The sequence below is a fragment of the Pezoporus flaviventris genome, unplaced genomic scaffold, assembly GCF_033815535.1.
Source record: "Pezoporus flaviventris isolate CSIRO_AGI_PZ_B2104156 unplaced genomic scaffold, CSIRO_AGI_Pfla_v1 ptg000006l, whole genome shotgun sequence".
Lineage (NCBI taxonomy): Eukaryota > Metazoa > Chordata > Aves > Psittaciformes > Psittacidae > Pezoporus > Pezoporus flaviventris.
Window position 1 is genome coordinate 1,702,587 of NW_026892554.1, and position 12,083 is coordinate 1,714,669.

At 45.5% G+C, this 12,083-nt stretch overlaps 1 protein-coding gene across 2 annotated transcripts in view; it reads right to left on the reverse strand.

Annotated features, from left to right (window-relative positions):
• Nucleotides 1-12,083, reverse strand: part of MAP2K5 (mitogen-activated protein kinase kinase 5) — a 120,785-nt gene continuing 108,702 nt past the window's right edge. For both annotated transcript variants that reach the window (XM_061446558.1, XM_061446557.1), the window contains one exon: nucleotides 1-388. In XM_061446558.1, coding sequence (XP_061302542.1) covers nucleotides 284-388 — 105 coding nt within the window. In that variant the 3' untranslated portion in view covers nucleotides 1-283. The remainder of the gene's footprint in view (nucleotides 389-12,083) is intronic.

A 12,083-nucleotide genomic window follows, 5' to 3' on the forward strand; every position in this document is an offset into this window, starting at 1 on the left:
CCAGGAAATATACAATACATTCAATAACAAAAAAAATATAGATATAAAATACTTGCTTTAAGGCTGTGTACAGTTTAACTGAAGATAATTTGAGGACATGAAATTGCTCAGCAACAAAAGAAATGCGGGAAGAGAATTCCTTAATGTGGTGGTGAGGGAAAGGCAGCAACAAATATCCTGAAAGATCTTGTTGATGCTTCTAGAACATGTGTTTAGTGAGACATGATCCAGAGTGTGAGTCCAAAGCGTGGGGCTGGTGCTGCTGGTCTGGGATGAGCTGATGTCACTGTGGTCCCTGGGTCGATCGCCGCTCCTCAAGCATCCTGCACACCCACATGGACACGACTTCTGCATTCCCATCGTTGTACTGCACGATGAATGGGTGGCCCTGGAAAGCGGGATAGGCAGAGTTAGCCAAGATAAGCACAACCCTTCCTGTGAAAACACATATAGATTGGGATTTAACTGTGGGGAAAAAATACACTGGGACATAGAATGATAGTGGAATAGAATCATTACTGGAGTAGTCGGTCCTTTATCAGTGGAAACCTTACGCCTTACCCTGTGTACAGGAATCCCTTAAATGGATGGCTCTACAAATCACCTAGGAAAAAAGCAATATCCCTGCCAGGTGTTAAATTCCTTTTGTTGCTTGGCCATGGAGCTCTGCGCCTGCACATGCAGCAGGACCCAGTGCCAGGCTCTGCAGCACTCATGGTGTCTGTAAGGGGAGGGATTTGTTCATGCATATACATGCTTGTACATGTCATCTGGAGTGATCAGTTGGTATAGAAATGAAAATACAACTGAAACAGGTCTTCCTGAGAAGGTATTGTGGAAAAAGGGATAACTATGAAATAGTCTTGCCCATGAATCATAGGGCTACTGCAGGCACTGGAAAACCGTGTCTCAGACACCCCGCAAAATCAGAACAGCATCTCGGGATGAAACAAACCCATGGCCTGCCATTTCAGCAGCCAGCTTAGGCAGCTCATGCCTCAATCTGGCCCCATTCCTAGAGATGGGAACATGCCATCTTCAGATGAATCTCAAATGAAGTATAAAAAAACCACAGGAAACCGAGCACCGCAATTACACAAATGACTGAAAGAAAGCAATCGCCAGGAGAAACCATCCCAGATGATGAAAACCTCCACTCCAAACCACTCAAAAGCAGCTCGGGTTTTGCAGCACTAAACTTCACAGCTCCTGCAAACAACGCCTGAAAGTAATCAGAGGGGGTTCCCTGGGGAGCCTTTGGGAAGGGTGACGTTCATGTGGGAATTAGGGGCACCAGGCACAGCACTGAACGACAGCATCTGCACAAGGGGAATGAGCATGGGTCTGACGCAGGGCACGGGAAGCCCGGTGGTCGTCCGGGTTAGGATGGCACCAAGCAATGAAGCAGCACTGGGCTCAATAGAGCACAATAAATCCTCACAGCATCAGCTCCAAGCAATAAAACACTCTACGGGCCAGGGCCAGCAAATGCAGGAGCCAGAGGAATAAAATATGCCATTATCTACAAGAGTTATGGAGGAAGCGCAAGGTGCTGCTGCTTCAACTCCTTAGGGTGGCTGGAAATCTCAGCTAGAACTTCTTAGGGAGAAGTTTGAGATGTGGAGGGTCCTCCTTCAGATCTTACTGGGATCAGCCCAGTTCCTTTCCCAGTTAACCACGTAGATAAAAGACAGAAGGAATGCTCTGGATCCTGGACCCCAGGATCAGCCAACCTTAGCTGTAGACAGCAACTTTAAATCTGTCAGAGGGCTCTGAATGTCCCAGACAGGCAGCTAAGTCATGGTTTGGAAAATGGTCCACCAAAGAAGAACAACATATCCAGAGGTACCAAAGTCCATTTGACAGCTCTGAAGACAGCAGCAGAGAGTTCAGTGCTACCAAGAGAAGATGCATGACTTTAAAATGATGCACTTAAGTTCACAGATGCTTGTGGCACTGAGCAAATGGACAATGTCTTTTTCCTTCCAACACCTGGCTACTAAAAAGTTTTGGTCTTGAATGCCTAACATTAAGAACACTACTAAAGACAGACAGCACTCTCTTTTTCATCTCCTGTTCCAGACAGCCCACGTTTGGGTTTCCCTGTTTTACTAAACAAATTCAATCTGAAATATTCCTGGTTCTTACCTATGGAAACAGCTCAGGAATAGGTACAATCAGGAACAGGGACTGGCGTTTATTCCCAAGCTGCCAGGCACTTTCCAGTGTGACCTTCACAAAGCTGCTTAATCTCCCTCAGCCTCATGGTTAAAAAGGGAATAAATGACTCTGCTCTCTCAGAGGAGTGCTGTCAGGATCAGTACAAGCACGTTATGCCCAGCACTTTGGTATTTTTTTGGGTGCAAAAGGTGCCAGAATAAGGTGAATGCTTATTATATGCACGGTAGCCTAGAAATAGCTGTTTTGCCTCTTAAACATCACAACAGTCAAGGACAGCAGTGAGAACTAGGGAAAGACAAGCAAAAGCCCACAGACAAGGGAGAGCAGATGCATTGGGGCAATTAGAAAACAGCTATTAAAGCCAGTCCGCTTCTGCCATGAATCTCCTTTACGATGGAGAGACTCCCTGCAGAGGAAGACATATCACACCCACTATATCCTCGTGTTTAAGCCACTTACAACATGCAAAGGGAAACTGCAGGCTATGCAAGGTTGAAAACATCAGCTAGCCATGCTGCTCCCCCTGTTTGCTTTGTTTTGTGAGGTTATTCCATGGAAGCCTGGGATTTTACACACTCACTTTTCTCCCCAGGAATAAGTTTAACTTGAAACTACTCTTTAGGCTTCCCCTGATTTCAGGCTACACCGCTCTAGTGAGGATTTTCTCAGGCTGAAGGGATGCTTTGACTAGATTGCCTTCAAAGTCTCCAGCCACTGCGGCTGCACCAGCAGCAGTCTCCTCTTCATAAGGGCACCCCAATGGGTTCTCTGCATTTCGTCACTCTTCAGCACCTGGTTCCCCATTTCCCCCTTTTTAGGCATCCAGAGTACTGCAACCATTAACTCCCACAGTCCAAAACACACACATCTCAGAAACCAGTGCCTTAAACTAGAGGTATCTTTGGAAGGAAGTATGGAAGGAAGGGGCAGGAAGATTCAATTGGAAGGGAAGGAAGAAACAAGGGTTCTTAAAGCCAGCTGAACAGGTAAAAAAATCAAAGCTTCTAAGGGAGAAATGCAGCTGCAGCTCTCCAGGTCTAGTGCATGCCCATGCTATGGGATGGGGCTGGATGAACTGTCACTTCAAGAAAGGAAAAAAATGAGAGTCACAACAGCATGGACATGATTCATAAATTCTGGTCCCCGAGTGCCTCAGCCACAAGAGAAGTCCCAGCCCTGACTTCAGCAGTGAGCAATACATTCTAAACCAAACACGAGCAACCTGCTGTACTTACAATATTCCTGCACAGATTTATTTGGCGTTGCAAGGTAACACTGAATAAAGTTAAGCGTGTGGAAGCTTGAAATGCATTCTCTGTTGCAGCAGCCCATTTCTCACTGCCCTGGTGAGATCCCAATCTGCTGGTGTGGTGGGCACAGAGCAGTCCTGCACTCACATCCCCCTGGGCAGCAGCAGAGTTGGGGTGCTGAGCTGTACCCATGCTACTGTCAGCAGGGACCACTGGCACTTATAGAATCACAGAATCCCAGACTGGTTTGGGTTGGAAGGGACCTTAAAGTTCATCCAGTTCCAACTCCCTGCCATGGGCAGGGACACCTTCCACTAGAGCAGGGACACTTTCCTCTACACCAGGCTGCTTCAAGCCCCATCCAGCCTGGCCTTGAACACTGCCAGGGATGGGGCATCTGTCCCCTGTGAACTGGCAAATAAAAGATGGATGTTAAACCTTCCTTAGTAAAATCACTGCAATGGAGACTTCGTGCCCTACCAGCGACGCTTCAGCCAACACCTGAGTCTCAGGAACATGTAAGAGCTCATTACAACACTGACAGGCATGACCATGGAGGGATGCACAACACCAAGGAAAGAGATGCTCATGAGAGGAGACCAAAGGTATTGTGGGATGCTCCCATGACAACCTGATCCCATCCCCAGGAGTTTCATATTGGCTCACCCTCTACACACGTTCATTACAAAGCAGTTACCACCTCCTCACCAATTCCTAAATATTCATCCTTAAAAACACCCGGCAGTAAGCAACCCAACATACCCAAGCGGCAGAAAATAGGCTGAAAAGCCACCACCAAACTGCTTCCTCAGGTTCTGGGCTGCCTTACCCAGGCTGGGGTTGGGCTCAGCAGGATGCACAGCTCCACAGCGATTTCTACATCCGATGGGAAGCGTCCACCAGCGAGTGCACAGCACCTTGGAGCTGAAAAGGTCAAGCAGGACGGGGCCAGGGCTAGCCCCAGAGTGAGTGTCAGCCAGCCTAATTTTGTGTGTCAACCCTGAAAATTAGATAAACAATGACAAACCAGGCTTTTTAAATGAACCTGTCTCATCTCGTTCTCTTGATAAAGGGTACATTTCTCCCGTCGTGGTGTCCCACCAGACAGGTTAACTCTTTCAGAGGGGAGCACCTCGCAGAGGGTGATGTAAATCATTTAAATATCTGACATGAAATTAAAAGGGCAGGGCCCCCCTGAACACACAGCCCTGGCAATTCAAACTCCTGGCTCACAAGCCATCAATCATTTAGCCCAGTCAATTAAATTGCCATTATTCAAGGGTAAAAGTTCCATAATTTTACCTACCCTTAAAATTCAGCAATTTGCTTTCATGGCCTTCACCCACTGGCCTGAAAAATCTTCATTTCTGATAACAACACACCCAGAGCTTATTGCAACAGACTTTACATTGCATCCGTGGCAGGACACAGACCCACGGGCCTTTTCCAGCACCACGTGCCCACTTGCAGCTCTGCTCTGGGTTTGCTCACTGGCATTGCTGGTAGGAGCAAGGCTCAACTGTCCAGGGGAGACCAAAGTGCCCCTGGGACCCAGCCCTACAAGGCAGTGAGAGCGAGTCCATCAAACCTGCCCTTGGCTTTCTTACAGCTGAATCACAGGATGGTTCTCTGGGCACTCTGTGCCAGGCCCTCAGCATCCTCACAGGGAAGAACTTCTGTCTAAGAGCTCATCCCAATCTCCCCTCTGCCAGTTAATGACTACATGACACCCAAACATAACCACAACACCCAGCAGATCAGAAATGACAACAAAAGGCCTCATGCTTACAGAAGGTATGTTAGGAAACAGGCAGCATTGCTGCTGATTGCAACAGTGCCATACTTTTAATGTTCCCTTTTACAGGAATCCTCCCAGACTGTGCAGTTAAAGGCCTGTGCTCCATTTATTACAAAGAGGCACAGACAAACTGTGCATTTCATTTAAAAATTTGAATTCAGCCTAACAAAAACCATAATAAAAAGACCCCAACTGTTGCAGCCACAGACTATCAAGACAATGGCAGTGCCCTTAGACAGCATTTCAAATACAGTTTATTAGTGTGTGATATGAAAAGGGTATTTTTATTGCATGATATAATGCAATGGGACCTTGGGCGCTCTGCAGAAGGACCTTGCACTCAGAAGTGTAATGAACCCATAGTCCAAAAAACATTATACTGTGCATTAACCTATCATTAATGGCACATTAGGGCTAGGGGCATTGCACGCTTGCTGGTCAGGGCTCCATCAGGACAGTATGGAGGAAACCACTGTCTTCACAGGCTTAAAACAAATACAGAAAATAAATATTACTGATGGCTACAGGCTGCTTTAAGGGAAGCTCACTCTGCTTTACATGTGATTTTGATGGTATTCTTTGAAGGGGAGAGGGAGAAGCCAATCCAGCAGTATTAGAAATGGCACATCACTGGCATTGCAGCACTGAATGTCACCATGGTGCATCAGATGCATCCACACAGTTCTTCCTGCACAAACATGGCACCTCTGAGCACTGGGGTGCCTTTTAAGAATAAAAATGATCCTGGAAAATAAGAACTTGGCTGTGAAATGGTGCACCACAGTTATCCCAGCTAGTTCTCCCATTGCTACTGATGTGTCTATGCCATTTACAGCTCTTCTAATTAACTGAGGGCACATACTCAAGGGGAAATTCTTGCCCATTCACATGTTTAATGAGAACACGAGTCAGAGCTCCAAAAGGACAAATACACATCTCAGATCTGGAGCTGTGCTACCTTCCTGGGACGCCTGGAAACACAAAGTGCTGAGTAACCCAAACTACGCCAGACTGACCCCGTATCCCCCTGCACTGACCTCAGCACGTGTAAGATTTCATCACTCTACCACTGCCTCCAGTAGTGGAGGATTTTACATCTAGAGCTCCTGCCTCCAAGGACAAGCCAAACTAAATGCTGCTCTAATTATCTGTGCCAGCTATCCACAAGGCCGATTTCTGCTCCCACAGCCAGGAATAGCAGCGAGGAATCCTCAGGCCAATACTCTATCGCCAACTCCCAAAACATTGTTAATTCACAGGCACAGAAGGTGTCAGAGTCCTCCTCAGGGGCTGCTCCATGCAGCAGGCTTCCCTCCATCACTCGCTTATAAGGCTGGACTGGGGTGAAAAATGTGAAGGCTTCAAACACTCACATCAATCCACGGAGACATGAAATACACAGGTGAAAAGACCCTGCAAGATGCTATTTAACTGTGATCTGGCTGTTGTATGTCTTGGCTTACTTTTGCAATCTTAGGATGTATTTTGACCATAGGAGGCAACCCTTTAAAGGAAAGGGTGAGCACCTGAAGTTCTGAAACAGCACTGACTGGGAGACTGAGCATGTATGTCTGGAAAACATGCACCCAGTGTCCCAAAGCTACAGCAAGGTCAATCCTTTCTTAGACAGACATTCTCCTCCACAAATGAAGTCTCCTTGTCTCTTCCACCTGCAGCAATGTCCCTGAGTATGTCAAATCACAGCAAGTTTAACCATAAAGTACCAGCTTTTCCTACGTACTTGTATGGCTGCCTTTGATCTGGGACCAAGCGTTACTGGCCCAGTTCTCTCTCCCAGTTCTTATCCCCAGAACAGTGACTATTCAGGGCAAGGACTGCCTCTTGCTGTGCTTGGTAAGGAATTCAGCATCCCTGAGAGCCTGTTCTCAGCTTGGCTGCTGGAGTGAAATTGCCCATAGCAGGGGCCAAGGGTCTTCGGTGCTTCACTAAGCCTGCAGGTGCCTGCAAAGGCGCTGGTGGCACAGGGATCCCCAGGGTCTGAAGACAAAAGCACCCCAAAAATAATGTTTTCACAGCATTTCTCACCCCTTTGAGGACATCACCTGTAGTTTCTGCCACCTTGGGCAGCAGAAAGCACCACTTGGTCTAGAGAAGGGTGAGGGCAGCAAAGAGGGCAAAGCCACATCCATCGGTGGTGTTTTCTGCGCGGACATGAAGGAGGGCCAAGAACACATCCACAAGCAAAACTCAAGTAGCATTAGTCCCCTTGAAGTTTCTGCTCTCATTCCTCATTCCTTATGCTGTGCAGGTAATGGCACAGCCCCAGCCTGCTAAACAGTTCCATGCAGAGTGGCAGGAAGTGGTGAGTTTTGTTTGTTGCACGGCCTCCCTAACATACCCTGTAATTAAAATGTTGATTACTAAACAGTTTAAATATATGACAGACAATGCAGTTAAAGCCTACAGTTAGGTCAATATGTGATTTAGATTTGCCATTTAAAAACTCTCATTTAAATTTTGCATACATTAATCACTACCATACTTCAGTGTTCTGATATCCACCTGACTACACTATTAAAATAAAACTTGCTGCCCCAGGGAAATCCTACTTATTCTTAATTGTTTCGAGGCTTTGATGGGCTTTTAATCTAAGATTAATTTATGCAATTTTAAATAACTCTTCTTATGATTAATAAGCTTGAAAATTAAAAGGAGTCTAAAGCAATTATAATGAGCATTTGGTCATAACCTCATTAGGAGAAGGAGTGAAGGATACAGCTCTGGAATTCTTACAAGACTACAATTTAAGGTTACTTTCAGAGGAGTCAAACATAGTTCTGAAACTGCAAAGGCAGATTAGCCTAGGTCAGTGTTAGAACTATGGCTACCCAGATTAGCACGCTAATGATTGTATCCCTCTGATGATATTTAAGATAGTGAAAAGATGATACAAAATGTATTAAGCAAAGATAAATGGATAACACTACTGAGCAGCAAAGACTTGGAGCTGTATTTCTTGTTTACCTTTTTTGTCTCGAGAAGGATTCCTTTTATGTGTTTTTTTATTATTATCATCTATTTGCAGATTAACTTTTTTACCAATGCACTTTTCCTTCTTATATGACAAAGTTAATTGCAAATGATTTTTGGCTGGTTCAGTAATTTTGTTGAGCCACCAAAATTCTGCTGCAATTTACAGAATCTGCTTTAAACCATGGCCATCCCCAAGCATATGGATGGACCAAGAGGAAGAAGAGCTTAACTTAAACCTGAAAACCTCAAGAGGAACTGTCCCCACATCACTCCTCAATTCCCATTTCTAAACAGCGATACAGATCATTATGATTACGATGACATTAATACTAAAATCCTTTTTCAACCTTCTTTTGGGCACTGGCCACAGCCAAACGATGCGCTGGTGGCCCTAAAAACAGACCTCAGAGATCCCTTGATGCGTCCAGACCGGCAGCTCATCACAAGACTCAGGGTCAAGAGGGAATGTTTTTGAGGTCGGATCATCAGGAATCAGAGCAGCTCCACTCTGTAGCATGGACCTGACTTCAGACAACTCAATCCCCTCCTCCTGCAGGACCCCAGGGTGTGCATACATGGATGTGCCTGATTTTTGCTGGTCTCTTTCTGTGGCATAAAGCAGTCTTAAAATTACTACAGAGTTTTGGTTTTGGCTGTGGCACAGAGGGGTCTATTTGCCCATCTGCAGATCATTCTTTCCAGAGCAGTTTTGCTTTTGATATTTGCTGTTAAACTGGTAACTGTCCTTGGCATGGCTCTTGGTGCTTAGCTGACAAAACGAGCTCACTCCCAGCAAAGGTATTCTTTTTGTGATGACTCTTACAAAAAACTAAGGCAACCAAAATATGATTGGAGTGTGCTTTTGCAAGTGCTGCTGAGGTTAAGAAGAGTTGCAGAAGAGGAATAGAGAGAGTGGCCCAAGGCTGATAGGAGTATGTCAACATTAGCAAGCTGTCGACAACAGCAGATCTGCCGCATGAAATGGTTGGTGCAACGTTTCAGGGATGGAAGAGGTTTTGCTTCTGACCAGCTCTGGTCTGGTTTGCAGACACAGCACCCATTAGTAACTGGAGCTCATTAGGTGTGTGCCTGGAGCACACTTAGCTTGGTTTAATTTGAAATCGATTCACGAGCATCAAGACCTGCCTGTGATGAGAATGAAAAAGTGGTACCTTTGAAAGAGCAGGAGATTCACACCCAAAAGCAACCTGACCTGATCTCTAATGTTAATGGAGATGCACCTGCAGAACGTATTCAACTCACATCACGCAAGCACAGGACTGCTCTCATTGACACCAAAGAGAGCTAAGTCAGACATTAAAAGCTGATAGAGTATTTCCTTCAAATAGGGGCTACATGTTTGCCCGGACTGGAGAAGGAAGGTGGAGAAAACACTTGTTTTCTCCAAGTTTTGAGAAACGGAGTTTTCACTGAGAAGGGAAAATTAAAAATCATTAAGATGGAGTAAACTGAAACAACCTCCTAAATGTTTTTCACCCAGATCTTGGAGTAGAAAATGCTGTGTGCATACGCACATGTGCTCGCACAGCACACAAAGAACAACAATTAACAAAACTAAAAAACCCGGAAAACGATCTGGTTGGAAGCAAAAAGGGAGAATGGAACAGCCTGCACTTCGCTAGCATTTAATGGTGAAGTGCCTGCAAATGAGCAAGTTGGTTTTAGAAGGGCTCCCTACAATCCCATTGCAAGACATGCCTACACACTGACTGCATCTAGTGCAAAATAACACCCCCGTGTTTGCCAGGATTACTGAAAAGACCAAATGAAGCAAGTGTTAAACGACCTAACATGAACACACTGTCAAATCAATCCTGTCTCGGGACCAGAAAAAGCACAGGTATGAAACAACACCCAAAAAGCCACACGGAGCCCCGCTGAAAACACAGAGAAGGTGGCAAAATACATCACCACTAGTTGGCTTGGAGAAAAACCCATTAAAACCCCCTCTGAATCTCTCACAAAGTCACCGAACCAACGACCAAGGCCACGCAAACCATTTACGTTCTCAGACTTGTATTTTAATGCCACCGTTCCCTACCGGGAGCCTTTCCCGGGTGGAAACCCCGTCTCCCTCCAGCTATGCAGGCAGACACCGGTGTAACTGTCCTGACTTACACCAGCTGAGCGGTGTAAGGGGCAGATGCACGTTGATGGGACAATGAAGTTTTCCACGGCTGCGGCACGTTGTGCTTTGCTATCGCATCCTTGCTAACGGTGCGCGGTCCCGTGCCGCGGGATGGGAGCGCGAGCAGCCAGCTCCGGAGGACGAGCCACAGCTTAAAGAAGAGAGAAAGAGGGGGAAAAAAAACCCAACCCATCATGTTTAATTTAAAAATTAGAAACTGGAGCAGACTGTGAGCACAGAGGTTGATTGAAACAGGATTTAAATTCCTGTCAAGCCCATTTAAACACAGGGGCCCTTCATAGACAATTAGCTGCTCCCTGTGAATGCTGAATAAAGTCGGGCCTGGTCACTGTTAGAAGAGAGCAAGCCTACTGTGAGGAGCTGGAAAAAAAATTAACTAAAATCCGGCTCGATGAAATATTCAGCCTCCCCAGTTTATTACAGGGGTTTGGGAAGTGTAAACAAGACAAAAATCGATTCCTCGGTGCCCTCCAATCAATCCCCCAAAATGGTTAGGGCATCTGTTTCTGCTAAATTTTGTTTACTCTGGCAGATTTGCCTTAATTGCAGTTGTTTATCTCCCATTGTCCCCGGGGCCCTAATCTCCCGATTACTAATACTTAACACTCATTTCACATCTAAAGCTACTTCTAATCCTCAACAGGTTTCTGGGGCTCTTAAAATTATTGAAACAAGGGAGAAGGGAGATGCAACCTCTTTGTGAAAGGCACATTTTCTGATCTGCTACCAGCTGGGCCCAATCATCACCAGGGATGGCTGCAACAAAGGTGCTAAAAGGCTCTTTCACAGGCACTGCTGCTCCACCGGGAATTCTGCGGATAAAGAAGAGCTTTGATGGGGGGGGGGGGGGGGGGGAACCCTCCCAGAACAAGAGGGCTATAACAGTCCAGCCAAATAAAGTTACTGTCATAATCAACTGCTGTCAATCACAATGAAAATCCAATTAAAAATCTTTCAGTGCAGCCCCTCTTAAGTAGAAAAATGTCCCCTATTTATATGCGGGTTTTCTTTTGTCAACCACACAAATTAGAAAGTGGTATTAATTGATTTTTTACTACTTCAGGCCCTGATCCTCCAGCTGAATTTCTGCGGATGCAAGAATCAACCGGCACAAATCTGATTAAGGGATTTGAGGCATAATGCACGCAGGTCACTAAGAAGCCATATCTCTATCTCCTGCTTTATACTCTGCTTATTCATAGGCAATTATTACTCTTATTTAATACTGCAGGAGCTAATCGGGATACAGACCCACAAGTAGCTGGTACTACACAAATGCCAGCAGCTTTAATCTATGCCGTGTGCTTGAATGAATCCTCAATTCCAGTTTCATTATACAAATAAATATCGCACACCGGTTTCAACAGTTGCCTCTCAGAGCAAATTCCTCGATGCATCTGGAATGAACAGGAAGGGCAGAATTCTGGGAATTAAAAGATACAGCTCTGATTTTGGAACTGTTTGGAGATTCAAAAAAACCAAATACAGAGCGAAGACAGCTAACATAAAAATACAAAGGCAAATGCACATGTTCTCAATGTATCATAATTGAAAGATGTGCAATTCTGCTACCAAAATGAGATGTAAATATTTGCCTCCCTGCCTGGAGAGCTACAGAACAACCACGAGTGCCAAGTGAAACATTTGCTCAAATTAAACTGCAAAGCCCAGGAGACCCAAGTAACCAAAA